Source organism: Struthio camelus, chromosome 34 (assembly GCF_040807025.1).
Source record: "Struthio camelus isolate bStrCam1 chromosome 34, bStrCam1.hap1, whole genome shotgun sequence".
In the NCBI taxonomy this organism is placed as follows: domain Eukaryota; kingdom Metazoa; phylum Chordata; class Aves; order Struthioniformes; family Struthionidae; genus Struthio; species Struthio camelus.
Genome location: NC_090975.1, coordinates 90,505 through 110,257, shown reverse-complemented (window position 1 = coordinate 110,257; position 19,753 = coordinate 90,505). Strand labels below are relative to the sequence as shown.

The 19,753-nt window shown below is 70.3% G+C and overlaps 1 protein-coding gene across 1 annotated transcript in view; it reads right to left on the bottom strand.

Moving 5' to 3' along the window:
* Positions 1–1,357: 1,357 nt before the first annotated feature.
* SHANK1 (SH3 and multiple ankyrin repeat domains 1) overlaps positions 1,358–19,753 on the bottom strand; it is a 51,391-nt gene continuing 32,995 nt past the window's right edge. Inside the window, exons 14-23 of the mRNA XM_068923412.1 lie at positions 17,094–17,176; positions 15,502–15,626; positions 15,019–15,154; positions 13,489–13,572; positions 12,613–12,636; positions 8,543–8,599; positions 7,449–7,567; positions 6,728–6,827; positions 3,304–5,593; positions 1,358–1,937 (exon numbers count right to left, since the gene is read on the bottom strand). Coding sequence (XP_068779513.1) covers positions 1,358–1,937; positions 3,304–5,593; positions 6,728–6,827; positions 7,449–7,567; positions 8,543–8,599; positions 12,613–12,636; positions 13,489–13,572; positions 15,019–15,154; positions 15,502–15,626; positions 17,094–17,176 — 3,598 coding nt within the window. The remainder of the gene's footprint in view (positions 1,938–3,303; positions 5,594–6,727; positions 6,828–7,448; positions 7,568–8,542; positions 8,600–12,612; positions 12,637–13,488; positions 13,573–15,018; positions 15,155–15,501; positions 15,627–17,093; positions 17,177–19,753) is intronic.

Here is a 19,753-nt window from a genome sequence, read left to right as displayed (position 1 = left end):
CCACATCTCACCACGGATCCCAGTGCTGCTCCCATGTCACAGTTGCACTCCCATCTCCCGCATCTCACCACGGATCCCAGTGCTGCTCCCATGTCACAGTTGCAGTCCCATCTCCCGCATCTCACCACGGATCCCGGTGCTGCTCCCATGTCACAGTTGCAGTCCCATCTCCCGCATCTCACCACGGATCCCGGTGCTGCTCCCATGTCACAGTTGCAGTCCCATCTCCCGCATCTCACCACGGATCCCGGTGCTGCTCCCATGTCACAGTTGCAGTCCATCTCCTGCATCTCACCACGGATCCCGGTGCTGCTCCCATGTCACAGTTGCAGTCCCATCTCCTCCATCTCACCACGGATCCCGGTGCTGCTCCCATGTCACAGTTGCAGTCCCATCTCCCGCATCTCACCACGGATCCCGGTGCTGCTCCCATGTCACAGTTGCAGTCCCATCTCCCGCATCTCACCACGGATCCCGGTGCTGCTCCCATGTCACAGTTGCAGTCCCTTCTCCCGCATCTCACCACGGATCCCGGTGCTGCTCCCATGTCACAGTTCCAGTCCCATCTCCCGCATCTCACCACAGATCCCGGTGCTGCTCCCATGTCACAGTTGCAGTCCCATCTCCCGCATCTCACCATGGATCCCGGTGCTGCTCCCATGTCACAGTTGCAGTCCCATCTCCTGCATCTCACCACGGATCCCGGTGCTGCTCCCATGTCACAGTTGCAGTCCCATCTCCCGCATCTCACCACGGATCCCGGTGCTGCTCCCATGTCACAGTTGCAGTCCCATCTCCTGCATCTCACCACGGATCCCGGTGCTGCTCCCATGTCACAGTTGCAGTCCCATCTCCTGCATCTCACCACGGATCCCGGTGCTGCTCCCATGTCACAGTTGCAGTCCCATCTCCTCCATCTCACCACGGATCCCAGTGCTGCTCCCATGTCACAGTTGCAGTCCCATCTCCTGCATCTCACCACGGATCCCGGTGCTGCTCCCATGTCACAGTTGCAGTCCCATCTCCTGCATCTCACCACGGATCCCGGTGCTGCTCCCATGTCACAGTTGCAGTCCCATCTCCTCCATCTCACCACGGATCCCGGTGCTGCTCCCATGTCACAGTTGCAGTCCCATCTCCTGCATCTCACCACGGATCCCGGCGCCGGTGCCATGTTCCAGTTGCAGTCCCATCTCCCGCATCCCGCCGGGGATGCCGGAGGGCGACGGGGAGGACGACGCCGACGCCGGGATCCCATCCCGCGCCGGTTCCCCTCCCCGTTCCCCCCCCCCCAAAAAAAACTCCTCAACCTCCGGCCTTTCCTCCCCCCCCCAACTGCCCCGTTGAGCCGCCTCCATCACCTCTGCAGGAAGAGCTTGAGGGCGCGATCGATGTTCATGCGGTGGCCGACGCGGGTGACGCCCAGGTCGATGTAGTCCTCCTTGGTGAGCGCCGGCAGGTGGGAGCCGTCGATCTCGTTGTGCAGGAAGCGCTCGCGGTGCTCGCCCAGCTCCAGGTACTCCAGCCAGTCGGCCACGTCGAACTTGGTCCAGAAGCGCAGGGGCTTGGCGCCGAAGGGCTTGTCGACGGCGGGCGACGGGTGACGGCGGGCGGGTGACAGCGGGCGCTGGACGGCGGCGGCGGCGGCCCGCAGCTCCAGCAGGCCGGCGTAGAGGGGACCGGCCGGCAGCAGGGGCAGCGAGGCCGGACGCGGCGGGGCCGGGCTGGCTTTGCGTTCGCTGCTGGGCAGCGTGGCCGGGCTGGGGGCTCGCCGGGGGGCCGCCCGCACCTCCAGCTCCCCCCCGCCCAGCACCCCGCCGACGCCGCCGACACCCTTGGGTGCTTTCGGGGCCGGCCAGTGCGGGAAGAGGGCGGCGGCGGCGGCGGCGGAGGAGGGTGTTGGGGCGCCCGGAGGGGAACCGGCCTCGTCGGAGAGTCTGCGGGGGGGGGGAGAGGGAGAGAGAGGGGTGTTGGCGGTGGTGGGGTGTTGGCAGTGGTGGGGTGTTGGCGGTGGTGGGGTGTTGGCGGTGGTGGGTGTGGTGGGGTGGTGGTGGTGGTGGGGTGTTGGCAGTGGTGGGTGTTGGGGCGGGTGATGGCGCGAGGGGTGTCGGGGTGTTGTGAGGGGTGTTGGAGGTGCTGCAGGGGGTGTTGGGGTGGTGAGAGGGGTGTCGGGGTGTTGTGAGGGGTGTTGGAGGTGCTGCAGGGGGTATTGGGGTGTTGTGGTGGGTGTTGGGGCGGGTGATGGCGCGAGGGGTGTCGGGGTGTTGTGAGGGGTGTTGGAGGTGCTGCAGGGGGTGTTGGGGTGCTGCGAGGGGTGTCGGGGTGTTGTGAGGGGTGTTGGAGGTGCTGCAGGGGGTGTTGGGGTGGTGCGAGGGGTGTTGGGGTGGGTGATGGTGCGAGGGGTGTCGGGGTGTTGTGAGGGGTGTTGGAGGTGCTGCAGGGGGTATTGGGGTGTTGTGAGGGGTGTTGGGGTGGGTGATGGTGCGAGGGGTGTCGGGGTGTTGTGAGGGGTGTTGGAGGTGCTGCAGGGGGTGTTGGGGTGGTGCGAGGGGTGTTGGGGTGGGTGATGGCGCGAGGGGTGTCGGGGTGTTGTGAGGGGTGTTGGAGGTGCTGCAGGGGGTGTTGGGGTGGTGCGAGGGGTGTTGGGGTGAGTGATGGTGCGAGGGGTGTCGGGGTGTTGTGAGGGGTGTTGGAGGTGCTGCAGGGGGTGTTGGGGTGGTGCGAGGGGTGTTGGGGTGGGTGATGGTGCGAGGGGTGTCGGGGTGTTGTGAGGGGTGTTGGAGGTGCTGCAGGGGGTGTTGGGGTGGTGCGAGGGGTGTTGGGGTGGGTGATGGTGCGAGGGGTGTCGGGGTGTTGTGAGGGGTGTTGGAGGTGCTGCAGGGGGTGTTGGGGTGGTGCGAGGGGTGTTGGGGGTGGGTGATGGTGCGAGGGGTGTCGGGGTGTTGTGAGGGGTGTTGGAGGTGCTGCAGGGGGTGTTGGGGTGGTGCGAGGGGTGTTGGGGTGGGTGATGGTGCGAGGGGTGTCGGGGTGTTGTGAGGGGTGTTGGAGGTGCTGCAGGGGGTGTTGGGGTGGTGCGAGGGGTGTTGGGGTGGGTGATGGCGCGAGGGGTGTCGGGGTGTTGTGAGGGGTGTTGGAGGTGCTGCAGGGGGTGTTGGGGTGGTGCGAGGGGTGTTGGGGGTGGGTGATGGTGCGAGGGGTGTCAGGGGTGGTGCGAGGGGGACGGAGGGGGACGTTGGAGGACAGAGGGGGACGTCGGGACACCACCGCGTCCCCCCCCACCACCCCGCGCGGCCGCTCTCCTACCTGTGACGCTGCAGCGAGCCGGGTCGCTCGGGGCCGAAGGCGGCGGCGGTGGGGTCGGCGCGCGGCCATGCTGCCACCCCCCCTGCTCCTCCTCCTCCTCCTCCTCCTCCTCCACCGCCGATCTGCTGCAGCTTGGAGCTCAGCTCGCTGATGATGCTGGCCTTCATGGCGGCCACGGCCGGCGGCGGCGGCGGTAGGACACCGCCACCACCACCACCATCATCCCAGGGCAGCGTGGGCGAGCGGCGGGGGCCGGCGGGCGGTTCGGCGGCGCGCCGGGGCGGGAAGGGGCGGCCGCGGGGCGGTTTGGGCGCCTTGTCCGAGCTCTGGCCGTCCAGGTAGGTGACGTAGGTGTCGAGGAGCTCGGCGCCCTCGCTGGAGAGCGACAGGGTGGACACGGAGCTGATGGTCTCCAGGTGGTGGTCGCTGCTGCTGCGGCTGTCCACCTCCTCGATGCCCGAGTCGGTGACGGCTTCGGCGGTCGCCCCCTCGGCCGGGATGGCGATGGAGGCCACCACGGCGGAGAAGTTGACGTGGGGCGGCTCGCGGGGGGCGGCCGCCTGCGTCAGCGTGGCCACCTCGCTGTCGTAGGACGTCAGGCTGGAGGCCGTGGAGTCGAGGGGCCCCGGCGGCGCCCCCGCCGCGCCGCCCGCGTTGGCCACGGCGCCGACGTTGGCCATGGCGGCCACGTTGGCCATGGTGGCCACGTTGGCCATGGCGGCCACGTTGGCCATGGGGACGTTGGCCATGGGGACGTTGGCCATGGCGATGTTGGCCATGCTGGCGCTGGCCGCGGTGGCGTTGGCCGCGTTGGCCGCCGTGGCGTTGGCCATGGCGCCGTCGGCCTTGTCGAAGCTGTTGGAGAACTCGAGCGGCGGCGGCAGCGGCTCGGCGAAGAGGAACTCGTCCTCGGCGTCCACCGAGGGCGCCGGCGGCGGCAGGGCCAGCAAGGGCAGCCCGTCCCCGCCGCCGCCGCCGCCGTCCTCCTCCACGAAGCGCACGTGCAGCTCCATCTTGCCTTCCTCCGGCCTCTTCTCGGCGCCCGCCCAGCCCGGCTCGGCATCGGCGCGCCGGCGAGGCGATGGCGGGCGCCCGCCGCCGCCGCGACGTTCTTCCCGGCCGGCCGGGGCTTCGCGCGGGGCCGACGGCGGGCGGGCGGGCGGCGGCGGCGCGGCGGCGTGGGGCGACGTCAAGTGGGGCGACGCCAAGTGGGGCGACGCCAAGTGGGGCGACGCCAAGTGGGGTGACGCCAAGTGAGGTGACGTCAAGTGGGGCGACGCCAAGTGAGGTGACGCCAAGTGGGGCGACGCCACGTGGGGCGACGCCAAGTGAGGTGACCCCATGTGAGGTGACCCCATGTGAGGTGACGCCAAGTGAGGTGACGCCAAGTGAGGTGACGCCGCGTGGGGCGACGCCAGGTGGGGCGACGCCGCGTGGACGGCGCGCGACGGCGGCCCCTGAGACGGCTGCTGCTGCGGCGGTGGCGGCGGCGGAGGTGGCCGACCCGGCGCCCCGCAAGATGGCGGCGCCACCCCGGGGCCGGACACGGCGCTGAAGGCGCCGCAGGCCTTGGCCGGCCGGTAGGAGCCGGCGCCGTAGCCGCGGGGCGCCAGGGCCTCGCCGGCGAAGGCGCCTTCGTCGATGCTCTTGGAGTGCCGGAGCCGGGGGCCGCCGGCGGCCATGGCGGCGTCCTCCTCGTCCTCCTCGGTGGAGAGGAAGAGCGCCGAGCGCCGGCGGGCGCCTTCGGGCGGCCATTCCCGCCGCGCCGCCCCCACCAAGGCGGCGCCGAACTGCGAGGTGAAGTCGAGCGGCGCCACCTCGGCGGTGGCCGCCACGGTGGTGGTGCCACCGCCAGCACCACCGCCGCCGCCGCCGGCCGCCATGTCGGGCGCCACCTCGGCCTCCACGCTGCTGCCCTGGCTGCTGCGGCCGCTGCTGCTGGTGGAAGGCGCCTTGACCACGATGGTGGGGATGGCGATGGAGCTCTTGTCCTTGTCGCCCGCCCCGTCTTCCACCTTGGGTTGCTTCACCAAGGGCCCCTTGCGACGCGACGGCTTGGCCGGCCCGTACGAGGCGCCGGGCCGGGCGGCCAGGTTGTAGAGGCGAAGTTCGGCCCCGCTCCGCCACGTCGCCGGCCCTTTGGAGGCTCCGGCGGCCGCGTAGGGCGGCTCCGGCGGCGACGTGGTGGGCGGCGGAGGGATCTCCTCCGGTCCCGGCACCGACAGGCTCCGGCTGAACTTGGCCGAGGCGACCGGTGGCGTCAGGAAGGTTTTGTCTTCTTCGCCCGAGCCTGCGGCGGCCGGTTGTTATCGAAGTTGGCATTGGGGGGGGGGGGCCCAGGCGTCCGGGTGGGTCACCTCCCATTCCCTACCACCATCTCCCGTAGGGTTCCAGGATGAGGAGGGGGCCCAGGTGTCCGGGGACATTACCCCCATTGGAGACCTCGTGATTCCAGAGGAGGCCCAGGTGTCCGGGCAGGTCACCCTCCTCCCATGGGGTCCCAGGACCAGGAGGGGGCCCAGGTGTCCGGGCAGGTCACCACCCTCCATTGGGGTCCCAGGACCAGGAGGGGGCCCAGGTGTCCGGGCAGGTCACCACCCTCCCACGGGGTCCCAGGACCAGGAGGGGGCCCAGGTGTCCGGGCAGGTCACCACCCTCCATTGGGGTCCCAGGACCAGGAGGGGGCCCAGGTGTCCGGGCAGGTCACCACCCTCCCATGGGGTCCCAGGACCAGGAGGGGGTCCAGGTGTCCGGGCAGGTCACCACCCTCCCATGGGGTCCCAGGACCAGGAGGGGGCCCAGGTGTCCGGGCAGGTCACCACCCTCCATTGGGGTCCCAGGACCAGGAGGGGGCCCAGGTGTCCGGGCAGGTCACCAACATCCCATGGAGTCCCAGGGGTAGAAGGGGCCCAGGTGTCCGGGCAGGTCACCACCCTCCCACGGGGTCCCAGGATCAGGAGGGGGCCCAGGTGTCCGGGCAGGTCACCACCCTCCATTGGGGTCCCAGGACCAGGAGGGGGCCCAGGTGTCCGGGCAGGTCACCACCTTCCCATGGGGTCCCAGGACCAGGAGGGGGCCCAGGTGTCCGGGCAGGTCACCACCCTCCCATGGGGTCCCAGGACCAGGAGGGGGCCCAGGTGTCCGGGCAGGTCACCACCCTCCCATGGGGTCCCAGGACCAGGAGGGGGCCCAGGTGTCCGGGCAGGTCACCAACATCCCATGGAGTCCCAGGGGTAGAAGGGGCCCAGGCGTCCGGGGACATCACCCCCATTCGAGACCCCATGTTTCCAGAGGGGGCCCAGGTGTCCGGGCAGGCCACCAACCCCTTCCCATGGGGTCCCAGGAGTAAGAAGGGGCCCAGGCGTCCGGGTTCTCCCCCCCTACCACCTCCCCCCCACCAGGGGGCCCAGGCGTCCGGGCTCACCGATGGACTTCTGGCGCAGCATGAGGCCGTGGGGGGGGCCGGGGGGCAGGAACGGCCGCTCGTAGCCCCCCGGCCCCAGGCGGTGCCCCTCGAAGGTCGCCTGCGCCACGGCCCACCTCAGCCCCCGCCGGGGACCCAGGCGTCCGGGACCCTCCCCGAGGGACCCAGGCGTCCGGGCGCCCCCCAGGGACCCAGGCATCCGGGACCCTCCCCGAGGGACCCAGGTGTCCGGGCACCCCCAGGGACCCAGGCGTCCGGGACCCTCCCCGAAGGACCCAGGCATCCGGGCACCCCCAGGGACCCAGGCGTCCGGGACCCTCCCCAAGGGACCCAGGCGTCCGGGCACCCCCAGGGACCCAAGTTCCCGGGACCCTCCCCGAGGGACCCAGGTGTCCGGGCGCCCCCCAGGGACCCAGGCGTCCGGGACCCTCCCCGAGGGACCCAGGCGTCCGGGCACCCCCAGGGACCCAAGTTCCCGGGATCCTCCCCGAGGGACCCAGGTGTCCGGGCGCCCCCCAGGGACCCAGGCATCCGGGACCCTCCCCGAGGGACCCAGGCGTCCGGGCGCCCCCCAGGGACCCAGGCGTCCGGGACCCCCCCAAAGGACCCAGGCGTCCGGACCCCCCCAAAGGACCCAGGCATCCAGATGCCCCCCAAGGGACCCAGGCATCCATCCCCCCCCAACCCCAGAAGGGGCCCAGGCGTCCGGGCCACGTCCTACCTCAGGGCTGAAGTAGCCCCTGGGCCGGGCCTTGCCCAGGGGGGGCAGCGGGGCGGCCCCCGGCCCCTCGCCCGCCCCGATGCTCTGCTGCGCCGCCGCCAGGATCTCGTCCAGCTTGTCTGCGCGCGGGGCCCAGGCGTCCGGGCATGGCCGGCACCGGGGCCCCCACACCGGACCCCCCCCCCCGCCCCAGGGGCCCAGGCGTCCGGGGTCTCTCTCCCCCTCCCCATCCAGGGGACCCAGGTGTCCGGGGGCCCAGGCGTCCGGGGTCCCTCTCCCCCCATCCAGGGGACCCAGGTGTCCAGGGGCCCAGGCGTCCGGGGTCCCTCTTCCCCCCATCCAGGGGACCCAGGTGTCCGGGGGCCCAGGCGTCCGGGGTCCCTCTTCCCCCCATCCAGGGGACCCAGATGTTCAGGGGCCCAGGCATCTGGGGGCCCTCTTCCCCCCATCCAGGGGAGCCAGGTGTCCGGGGGCCCAGGCGTCCGGGGTCCCTCTTCCCCCCATCCAGGGGAGCCAGATGTTCAGGGGCCCAGGCGTCCGGGGTCTCTCTCCCCCCCATCCAGGGGGCCCAGGTGTCCGGGGTCTCTCTCCCCCCCCCATCCAGGGGGCCCAGGTGTCCGGGGTCTCTCTCCTCCCCATCCAGGGGACCCAGGTGTCCGGGGGCCCAGGCGTCCGGGGTCCCTCTCCCCCCATCCAGGGGACCCAGGTGTCCAGGGGCCCAGGCGTCCGGGGTCCCTCTTCCCCCCATCCAGGGGACCCAGGTGTCCGGGGGCCCAGGCGTCCGGGGTCCCGCTCCCCCCATCCAGGGGACCCAGGCGTCTGGGGGCCCAGGCGTCCGGGGTCCCTCTCCCTCCATCTAGGGGACCCAGGTGTCCGGGGGCCCAGGCGTCCGGGGTCCCGCTCCCCCTCCCCATCCAGGGGACCCAGGCGTCCGGGGGCCCAGGCGTCCGGGGTCCCGCTCCCCCCGCAGGGGCCCAGGCGTCCGGGGGCCCAGGCGTCCGGGGTCCCGCTCCCCCCGCAGGGGCCCAGGCGTCCGGGGGCCCAGGCGTCCGGGGTCCCGCTCCCCCCGCAGGGGCCCAGGCGTCCGGGCGTACTCAGCGCCATCTGGTAGACCGTCCGCTTCTTCTCGGTGGCCGAAGGCGGCTCGAACTCTGGGGGCAGAAACGGGGCGACACCGGGGGGGGTTGGGGGGGCACCCTCGGGGGGGCTATAGGGTGCTGTGGGGTGCAAGGCGGGCGCTACAGGGGTGTGGGGTGGGTGCTATAGGGTGCTGGCAGGTGCTGTAGGGTGCTATGGGGGTGCTATAGGGTGCAGGGTGGGTGCTAGTGGGGGGGCTGAGCGGGTTATGGGGTGCTGGGGGGTGCTATAGGGTGCTGCGGGGGTGCTATAGGGTGCAGGGTGGGTGCTAGCGGGGGGCTGAGCGGGTTATGGGGTGCTGGGGGGTGCTATAGGGTGCTGCAGGGGTGCTATAGGGTGCAGGGTGGGTGCTAGTGGGGGGCTGAGCGGGTTATGGGGTGCTGGGGGGTGCTATAGGGTGCTGCGGGGATGCTATAGGGTGCAGGGTGGGTGCTAGTGGGGGGCTGAGCGGGTTATGGGGTGCTGGGGGGTGCTATAGGGTGCTGCGGGGGTGCTATAGGGTGCAGGGTGGGTGCTAGTGGGGGGCTGAGCGGGTTATGGGGTGCTGCGGGGGTGCTATAGGGTGCAGGGTGGGTGCTAGTGGGGGGCTGAGTGGGTTATGGGGTGCTGGGGGGTGCTGTAGGGTGCTGCGGGGGTGCAATAGGGTGCAGGGTGGGTGCTAGTGGGGGGCTGAGCGGGTTATGGGGTGCTGAGGGGTGCTATAGGGTGCTGCGGGGGTGCAATAGGGTGCAGGGTGGGTGCTAGTGGGGGGCTGAGCGGGTTATGGGGTGCTGAGGGGTGCTATAGGGTGCTGCGGGGGTGCAATAGGGTGCAGGGTGGGTGCTAGTGGGGGGCTGAGCGGGTTATGGGGTGCTGAGGGGTGCTATAGGGTGCTGCGGGGGTGCTATAGGGTGCAGGGTGGGTGCTAGTGGGGGGCTGAGCGGGTTATGGGGTGCTGGGGGGTGCTATAGGGTGCTGCGGGGGTGCTATAGGGTGCAGGGTGGGTGCTAGTGGGGGGGCTGAGTGGGTTATGGGGTGCTGGGGGGTGCTGTAGGGTGCTGCGGGGGTGCTATAGGGTGCAGGGTGGGTGCTAGCGGGGGGCTGAGCGGGTTATGGGGTGCTGGGGGGTGCTGTAGGGTGCTGCGGGGGTGCTATAGGGTGCAATAGGGTGGGTGCTAGTGGGGGGCTGAGCGGGTTATGGGGTGCTGGGGGGTGCTGTAGGGTGCTGCGGGGGTGCTATAGGGTGCAGGGTGGGTGCTAGTGGGGGGCTGAGCGGGTTATGGGGTGCTGCGGGGGTGCTATAGGGTGCAGGGTGGGTGCTAGTGGGGGGCTGAGTGGGTTATGGGGTGCTGGGGGGTGCTGTAGGGTGCTGCGGGGGTGCAATAGGGTGCAGGGTGGGTGCTAGTGGGGGGCTGAGCGGGTTATGGGGTGCTGAGGGGTGCTATAGGGTGCTGCGGGGGTGCAATAGGGTGCAGGGTGGGTGCTAGTGGGGGGCTGAGCGGGTTATGGGGTGCTGAGGGGTGCTATAGGGTGCTGCGGGGGTGCTATAGGGTGCAGGGTGGGTGCTAGTGGGGGGCTGAGCGGGTTATGGGGTGCTGGGGGGTGCTATAGGGTGCTGCGGGGGTGCTATAGGGTGCAGGGTGGGTGCTAGTGGGGGGGCTGAGTGGGTTATGGGGTGCTGGGGGGTGCTGTAGGGTGCTGCGGGGGTGCTATAGGGTGCAGGGTGGGTGCTAGCGGGGGGCTGAGCGGGTTATGGGGTGCTGGGGGGTGCTGTAGGGTGCTGCGGGGGTGCTATAGGGTGCAATAGGGTGGGTGCTAGTGGGGGGCTGAGCGGGTTATGGGGTGCTGGGGGGTGCTGTAGGGTGCTGCGGGGGTGCTATAGGGTGCAGGGTGGGTGCTAGTGGGGGGCTGAGCGGGTTATGGGGTGCTGGGGGGTGCTATAGGGTGCTGCGGGGGTGCTATAGGGTGCAGGGTGGGTGCTGGGGGGCTGAGCGGGTTATGGGGTGCTGGGGGGTGCTGTAGGGTGCTGCGGGGGTGCTATAGGGTGCAGGGTGGGTGCTAGTGGGGGGCTGAGCGGGTTATGGGGTGCTGGGGGGTGCTATAGGGTGCTGCAGGGGTGCTATAGGGTGCAGGGTGGGTGCTAGCGGGGGGCTGAGCGGGTTATGGGGTGCTGGGGGGTGCTGTAGGGTGCTATGGGGGTGCTATAGGGTGCAGGGTGGGTGCTAGTGGGGGGGCTGAGCGGGTTATGGGGTGCTGGGGGGTGCTGTAGGGTGCTGCGGGGGTGCTATAGGGTGCAGGGTGGGTGCTAGTGGAGGACTGAGCGGGTTATGGGGTGCTGAGGGGTGCTATAGGGTGCTGCGGGGGTGCTATAGGGTGCAGGGTGGGTGCTAGTGGGGGGCTGAGCGGGTTATGGGGTGCTGGGGGGTGCTATAGGGTGCTGCGGGGGTGCTATAGGGTGCAGGGTGGGTGCTGGGGGGCTGAGCGGGTTATGGGGTGCTGGGGGGTGCTATAGGGTGCTGCGGGGGTGCTGGGGGTGCTGGGTGGGTGCTGGGGGGCTTTGGGTGCTGCGGGGGCGACGGGGGGAGACCGTGAGTTGCGCGAGGAGGCGACGGGCGGGCGGGGGGCAACGGGGTGTGCGGGGGGTGCGAGGGTGCAGCGGGGGTGCGCAGGGTGTGCGCGGGGGGTGCGTGGGGGGTGATGGGTGTGCGCGGGTGCAGCGGGGGTGCACGGGGTGTGCGCGGGGGGTGATGGGTGTGCGAGGGTGCAGCGGGGGTGCGCCGGGGGTGCGCAGCGGGGGCGCCGTGGGGGTGCAAGGCAGCGGGCGAGCTGTGCCCAGAGCGTGGGCAGGCGTGTGCCAGGCGTGGGCATGTGCCAGGCGTGTGCAGGCGTGTGCCAGCGTGGGCAGGCGTGTGCAAGCGTGGGCAGGCGTGTGCTGGCATGGGCCAGGTGTGTGCACGTGTGTGCAAGCATGTGCCAGGCGTGTGCATGTGCAGGCGTGTGCAGGGTTGTGCATGTGCGGGCGTGTGCAGGCGTGTGCCAGGCATGTGCAGGCGTGTGCCAGGCGTGTGCGTGTGCAGGCGTGTGCAGGCGTGTGCATGTGCGGGCGTGTGCAGGTGTCTGCCAGGCATGTGCAGGCGTGTGTCAGGCGTGTGCGTGTGCAGGCGTGTGCAGGCGTGTGCATGTGCGGGCGTGTGCAGGCGTGTGCCAGGCATGTGCAGGCGTGTGTCAGGCGTGTGCGTGTGCAGGCGTGTGCAGGCGTGTGCGTGTGCAGGCATGTGCAGGCGTGTGCAGGCGTGTGCAGGCATGTGCCAGACGTGTGCAAGAGTGTGCCAGGCGTGTGCGTGTGCAGGTGTGTGCAGGCGTGTGCATGTGCAGGCGTGTGCCAGGCATGTGCAGGCGGGTGCAAGCGTGTGCCAGGCGTGTGCATGTGCAGGCGTGTGCCAGGCGTGTGCAGGCGTGTGCAGGCATGTGCAGGCATGTGCAAGCGTGTGCCAGGAGTGTGCGTGTGCAGGCGTGTGCAGGCGTGTGCAGGCGTGTGCCAGTGCAGGCGTGTGCCAGGCATGTGCAGGCGTGTGCAGGCGTGTGCAAGCATGTGCCAGGCGTGTGCATGTGCAGGCGTGTGCCAGGCGTGTGCAGGCCTGTGCAGGCGTGTGCAGGCGTGTGCAAGCGTGTGCCAGGAGTGTGCGTGTGCAGGCGTGTGCAGGCGTGTGCAGGCGTGTGCCAGTGCAGGCGTGTGCCAGGCATGTGCAGGCGTGTGCAGGCGTGTGCAAGCGTGTGCCAGGAGTGTGCATGTGCAGGCGTGTGCCAGGCGTGTGCAGGCGTGTGCAGGCGTGTGCGTGTGCCAGGCGTGTGCATGTGCAGGCGTGTGCCAGGCGTGTGCAGGCGTGTGCAGGCGTGTGCCAGGCGTGTGCAGGCGTGTGCCAGGCGTGTGCAGGCATGTGCAGGCGTGTGCAGGCGTGTGCCAGGCGTGTGCAGGCGTGTGCCAGGCGTGTGCCAGGCGTGTGCAGGCGTGTGCAGGCGTGTGCAGGCGTGTGCCGGCCCCACTCACCGCTGCGCTTCTTCCAGGGCGAGACTGGGGAGACACCAGAGGCCGTTACTGGGGGGGGGGATCGGGGGGGGTCCCGGGGGGGGTCACAGGGGTCGGGGGGGGTCGGGGACCCCCCGGGACCCCCCAACTTACCCTTCTCCACTGGGGCCGGCAGCGGCGTTGGGGGAGGGAGAGAGACAGGTGAGAGCCCCCCCCGGGACCCCCGAATCCCCCCAAAATCGCCCCAAAATCACCCCCTGGGACCCCCAACCCCCCCCCAGACACTCAGGGGGCCCCAAAACCCCTCTAAGGACCCCCAGGACCCCCCCAGGACACCAAAATCCGCCCAGTGACCCCCCCCCCAAACCTTCCAGGGACCCCCCAACATCTTCAGGGACCCCTCCCAAACCCCTCTGGGTCCCCCAAAACCCCCCAAAACCCTCAGGGGACCCCAGGGACCCCCCCAAACCCCTCAGGAGTCTCCAACCCCCCCCGGACCCCCAAAACCCTCAGGGGACCCCAGGGACCCCCCCAAACCCCTCAGGAGCCTCCAACCCCCCCGGACCCCCCAAAACCCTCAGGGGACCCCAGGGACCCCCCCAAACCCCTAGGAGCCCCCAAACCCCCCCAGAACCCCCCCAAAACCCTCAGGGGACCCCAGGGACCCCCCCCCAAACCCCTAGGAGCCCCCAAACCCCCCCAGGCCCCCCAAAACCATCAGGGGACCCCAGGGACCATCCCAAAACCCCTCGGGGACCCCCCAAACCCCCCTAGGCCCCCCCAAGCTCCCCCAGGAGCCCCCCAGAGACCCCCCAAAACCCTCAAGGGACCCCAACCCCCCCCCCCCCCCAGCCCCAGCCCCAGGTGTCCGAGGGGCCCAGGCGTCCGGGCACCCACCCATCTCCTCCAGCTCCGAGGTCATGGACTTGGAGCGCAGCGAGATGGCCGGGGCCGGCAGGCGCTTGGGCTGCTGGGGGGCCGCTGCGGGGCGGGGGGGGGGGTCAGCACTGCGGGCCCAGGCGTCCGGGGGAGCCCAGGCGTCCGGGCACCCACCACCAACACCCCAGGGGCCCAGGCGTCCGGGGGAGCCCAGGCATCCGGGCACCCACCACCAACACCCCAGGGGCCCAGGCGTCCGGGGCACCCAGGTGTCCGGGCACCCACCACCAACACCCCAGGGGCCCAGGCGTCCGGGGGAGCCCAGGCGTCCGGGCACCCACCACCAACACCCCAGGGGCCCAGGCGTCCGGGGCACCCAGGCGTCCAGGCACCCTCCCCCAACACCCCAGGGGCCCAGGCGTCCGGGGCACCCAGGTGTCCGGGCACCCACCACCAACACCCCAGGGGCCCAGGCGTCCGGGGCACCCAGGCGTCCGGGCACCCACCCCCAACACCCCAGGGGCCCAGGTGTCCGGGGGAGCCCAGGCGTCCGGGCACCCACCCCCAACACCCCAGGGGCCCAGGCGTCCAGGGCACCCAGGCGTCCGGGCACCCACCCCCAACACCCCAGGGGCCCAGGCGTCCGGGGCACCCAGGTGTTCGGGCACCCACCCCCAACACCCCAGGGGCCCAGGCGTCCGGGGGAGCCCAGGTGTCCGGGCACCCACCCCCAACACCCCAGGGGCCCAGGCGTCCGGGGGAGCCCAGGTGTCCGGGCACCCACCACCAACACCCCAGGGGCCCAGGCGTCCGGGGCACCCAGGCGTCCGGGCACCCACCCCCAACACCCCAGGGGCCCAGGCGTCCGGGGCACCCAGGCGTCCGGGCACCCACCACCAACACCCCAGGGGCCCAGGCGTCCGGGGCACCCAGGCGTCCGGGCACCCACCCCCAACACCCCAGGGGCCCAGGCGTCCGGGGCACCCAGGTGTCCGGGCATCCACCACCAACACCCCAGGGGCCCAGGCGTCCGGGGGAGCCCAGGTGTCCGGGCACCCACCCCCAACACTCCAGGGGCCCAGGCGTCCGGGGCACCCAGGCGTCCGGGCACCACCCCCAACACCCCAGGGGCCCAGGCGTCCGGGGGAGCCCAGGCGTCCGGGCACCCACCCCCAACACCCCAGGGGCCCAGGCGTCCGGGGGAGCCCAGGCGTCCGGGCACCCACCCCCAACACTCCAGGGGCCCAGGCGTCCGGGGGAGCCCAGGTGTCCGGGCACCCACCCCCAACACCCCAGGGGCCCAGGAGTCCGGGGGAGCCCAGGTGTCCGGGCACCCACCCCCAACACCCCAGGGGCCCAGGCGTCCGGGGGAGCCCAGGCGTCCGGGCACCCACCCCCAACACCCCAGGGGCCCAGGCGTCCGGGGCACCCAGGTGTTCGGGCACCCACCCCCAACACCCCAGGGGCCCAGGCGTCCGGGGCACCCAGGCGTCCGGGCACCCTCCCCGCGCCCCCCCCACCGCGACGCGGGCCCAGGCATCCGGGTACCCCGGCGGCGGGGGCCCTCCGGGGCCTCGGGGTGTCGCGTCACCATGACGACCTTGACGACGAGGCTGTTGCCCCCCTGGCGGATCATGTTAACGACCTGCCGGTGTCCGACCTTGACCACGTTCTGCCCGTTCACCTGCCGGCCCCGCACACGCGTGTCACACGCGTGTCACACGCGTGTCGCACGCCTTGTCCCCCCCCATCCCGCCAAGCCCCCCGCCGTGTGTCGCCGGTGGGTCCGTGCGCGTCCCCCCCACCCCCGCCAAGGGAGATCAACACACGTGTGCACGCGTGTGACACGCGTGTGCACGCGTGTGACGCGTGCGCGCGCCCGGAGGCCCGTGCCCAGGCGTGTAGCACCTCAACGCCGTCGCCCACGCGCCGCCCGCCCGCTACCCCCGCGCCCCCGGCGCGGGCGCCTGCATGCCGGCACACGCGTGTGCAAGCGTGTCCCAGGCGTGTGCGCCCGCCCCCCGGCACCACCTCGATGAGGAAGTCGCCCATGCGCAGCCCGGCCCGCCAGGCCACGCCGCCCTCGTCCACCGACTCCAGGTACTGCAGGGCCGGGAAGGCCGGTGTCGGCGTGAACTCCTCGATGGGGGTCTGCGCTGTTGGGGTGGGGGGCGGCCCGTCACCCCCGGGCACCTCCAGACCCCCCTGAGACCCCATGGGACCACCGAGATTCACCCCAGGACCCCCTCAGTACTGCCCCACCCGCCTTTGAAACCTGTAGAACACCTCCAGGAGACCCCAGAGATCCTCAGGGACCTCCTGGAGACCCCCAAGAGCCCCCTTAGCTCTTGCAGGACCACCCAGAGACCCTCAGGGCTTCCACGGAGACCACCAGAACCCAGCAGAGATCCCCCCAGGACCCCCAGGACTCACCAGAGACCCTCCAAAACCCTCCAGGACCACCCAGAGACCCTCAGGGCTTCCACGGAGACCACCAGAACCCAGCAGAGATACCCCCAGGACCCCCCAGGACTCACCAGAGACCCTCCAAAACCCTCCAGGACCACCCAGAGACCCTCAGGGCTTCCACGGAGACCACCAGAACCCAGCAGAGATCCCCCCAGGACCCCCAGGACTCACCAGAGACCCTCCAAAACCCTCCAGGACCACCCAGAGACCCTCAGGGCTTCCACGGAGACCACCAGAACCCAGCAGAGATACCCCCAGGACCTCCAGGACCCACCAGAGACCCTCTGAAACCCTCCAGGATCCCCCAGAGACCCTCCAGCATGACCAAGACCCCCTAGGACTCACCAGAGACCCTCAGGACCCCCAAGAGAACCCTCCAGGACCCCCAAGACACCTCCAGGCTACCCAGAGATACCCCAGGATCTCCTCAGAGACCCCCCCAGGACCTCCAAAAGACCTCTCAGGACTCCAAGAACCACCCCAGAGACTTCAGAACCCCCCCGAGACCTCCAGGAAGCCCCCAGAGACCCTCCAGGACCACCAAAGCCTCCCAGAGACCCTCCAAAATGACCAAAACCCCTCCAGAACACACCAGAGACCCTCAGGAACCCCCCAGAACCCCTGAGAGACCCCTCAGGGCCACCAAGACATCCCCAAAGCCACCTGGAGACCCCCAGGACCCCCTGAGAGCCCCAGAAGATCCCTCAGAACCCACCAAAGACCCTCAGGACCTCGAAGAGACACTCCAGGACTACCAAGAACCCTCCAGACACCCTACAGGATGACCAAGATGACCAAGACTCCCTCCAGGACAGACCAGAGACCCCCATGGAGCAGCCAGGACCCCTGAGAGACCCCTCAGGACCACCAAAACACCTCCAGGGCCACCTAGACATCCCCAGGAAACCCCCGAGACCCTCAGGACCTCCAAAAGACCCACCAAGACCACCAAAAACCTCCCCAGGGCCACCTAGAGATCCTCAGGGACCTCCCAGAGATGCCCCAGGACCACCAAAACCCCCCTCAGGCCATCCAGGACCCCCCAGGGACACGTAGGAACCCCCGAGAGTCTCCCCCCAGGACCACTAAGACCCCTCCAAGCCACCCAGAGACTCCCAGGGACGCGTGGGGACCCCCCGGCCCCCCGCGCTCACCCTTGGCCCCGCGGAGGACGAAGCCGAAGCCCTCGTTGTCCTTCTTCTGCAGCAAAACGGTCTTCTCCTTAATGATGTAATCGCTGCGGGGGACATGGGGGGACGCAGGGGTCATGGAGAGACACGGGGGGACATGGGGGGACATGAAGGGACATGGAGGGACATGAGGGGACATGAAGGGACATGGACATGGAGGGACAGGGGGACATGGGGGGACATGGAGGGATGTGGACATAGGAGGGACATGGGGGGACATGGAGGGACATGGGGGGACATGAGGGGACACAGGAGGACATGGGGGATATGGAGGGACATGGAGGGATATGAGAGGACACAGGGGGACATGGAGGGACAGGGAGGGACATGGGGGATGTGGAGGAACATGGGGGACATGGGGAACATGGAGGGACATGGGGGGACACGGGGGGGCACAGAGGTGACTCGGGGTCCCAGCTGTCCCCGTCCCCACACCAGCTCCCCCCGGCCTGTAGCGAGTTCCTCGTGCTCAGCACACGCGTGTGCAAGCACACGCACCCACACGTGCCCACTCCCCCCCGCACACGCGTGTGCACCCCCCCGTGTCCCGTGTGCCACGTGTGCCGCCGGCGCTGGGGGGGGGACGGACGGAGCCAGCAGGGACGCGGGGGGACACGGGGGGACACGGGGAGGGGACAGGAGGGGACGCGGGTGGGACGCGGTGGCCCTGGTGCAGGGGGATCCCGGGGATGGGGACGCGGCGGGGACCCCGGTGGGGACGGGGACACGGCTGAGGCCACAGCTGGGACCTTCACGGGGACAGGGTTGGGGATGGGGACAGGGGTGGGGACAGGGACCCCCAGGGGTGGGGACAGGGATGGGGACAGGGACCCCTGGGGACAGGGACACAGATGGGGACAACCCTGGGGACAGGGATGAGGACAGAGACAGGGATGGGGACACTCATGGGGACAGGGATGGGGATGGGGATAGGGATGGGGACACCAATGGGGACAGGGACCCCCATGGGGACAGGGAGGGGGACAGCAATGGGGACAGGGACCCCCATGGGGACAGGGCTGGGGACAGGGACTGCCATGGGGACAGGAATGGGCATGGGGACAGGGCTGGGGACACCAGTGGGGACAGGGCTGGGGACAGATAGGGACCCGGTGGGGATGGGGATGGGGACAGGGGCCACCTCAGGAATGGCGGTGGGGCGCAGGATGGGGACACGACGGGGTCGGGGACGGTGACACATGCCACGCTGGGGACCAGCATGGGACAGCGCCAGCAACCGGCATGGGGACAGGGACACAATGGGGACGGGGACACAGCCCATGATGGGGTCAGCACGGGAAACTGCGATGGGGACGGGGACGGAGATGGGGACGGGACGGCTCCATCAGCAGGTGCTGGATCCAGACAGCTGAGGGGACACCAAAACCGAGGGGACATGGGGCTGGGGGGGGGGGGAACACATGCCACCACCAAGGGGCCACCAAAACTGGGGACACCAAAGCCCAGGGGACATGGGGCTGGGGGGGGCATATGCCACCGCTGAGGGGACACCAAAACTGGGGACACCAGAGCCCAGGGGACATCAGAGCTGGGGACATGGGGCTGGGGGGGGGGACACATGCCACCACTGAAGGGACACCAAAATCGGAGACACCAGAGCCCAGGGGACATGGGGCTGGGGGGGGGGGACACATGCCACCGCCAAAGGGACATCAAAACTGGGGACACCAGGACCCAGGGGACACGGAGCTGGGGGGGTGGGGACAGATGCCACCACCGAGGGGACACCAAAACTGGGGACACCAGGACCGAGGAGGCATGGGGCTGGGGGGGGGGGACATACCATGGCCGAGGGGACACCAAAACTGGGGACACCAGGACCGAGGGGACATGGGGCTGGACGGGGGGGGAGGGGGACACCATGGCCAAGGGGACACCAAAACTGGGGACACCAGGACCGAGGGGACATGGGGCTGGGGGGGGGGGGACACATGCCACCGCCAAGGGGACACCAAAACTGGGGACACCAGAGCCGAGATGGCATGGAGCTGGGGAGGTGGGGAACACATGCCACCACTGAGGGGACACCAAAACTGGGGACACCAGGACTCAGGGGACATGGGGCTGGGGAGGTGGGAAACACATGCCACCACCGAGGGGACACCAAAACTGGGGACACCAGGACCGAGGTGGCATGGGGCTGGATGGGGGGGGGACACCATGGCCGAGGGGACACCAAAACTGGGGACACCAGAGCCCAGGGGACATAGGGCTGATGGGGGGGCACACATGCCACCGCCAAGGGGACACCAAAACTGGGGACACCAGGACTGAGGTGGCATGGGGCTGGATGGGGGGGGACACCATGGCCGAGGGGACACCAAAACTGGGGACACCAGAGCCCAGGGGACATGGGGCTGATGGGGGGGGGGGGACATACCATGGCCAAGGGGACACCAAAACTGGGGACACCAGGACTCAGGGGACATGGGGCTGGGGGGGGGACATGCCACCATCAAAGGGACACCAAAACTGGGGACACCAGAGCCCAGGGGACATCAGAGCTGGGGACGTGGGGTGGGGGGGGGGGAACATGCCACCACTGAAGGGACACCAAAATCGGAGACACCAGAGCCGAGGGGACATGGGGCTGGGGGGGGGGC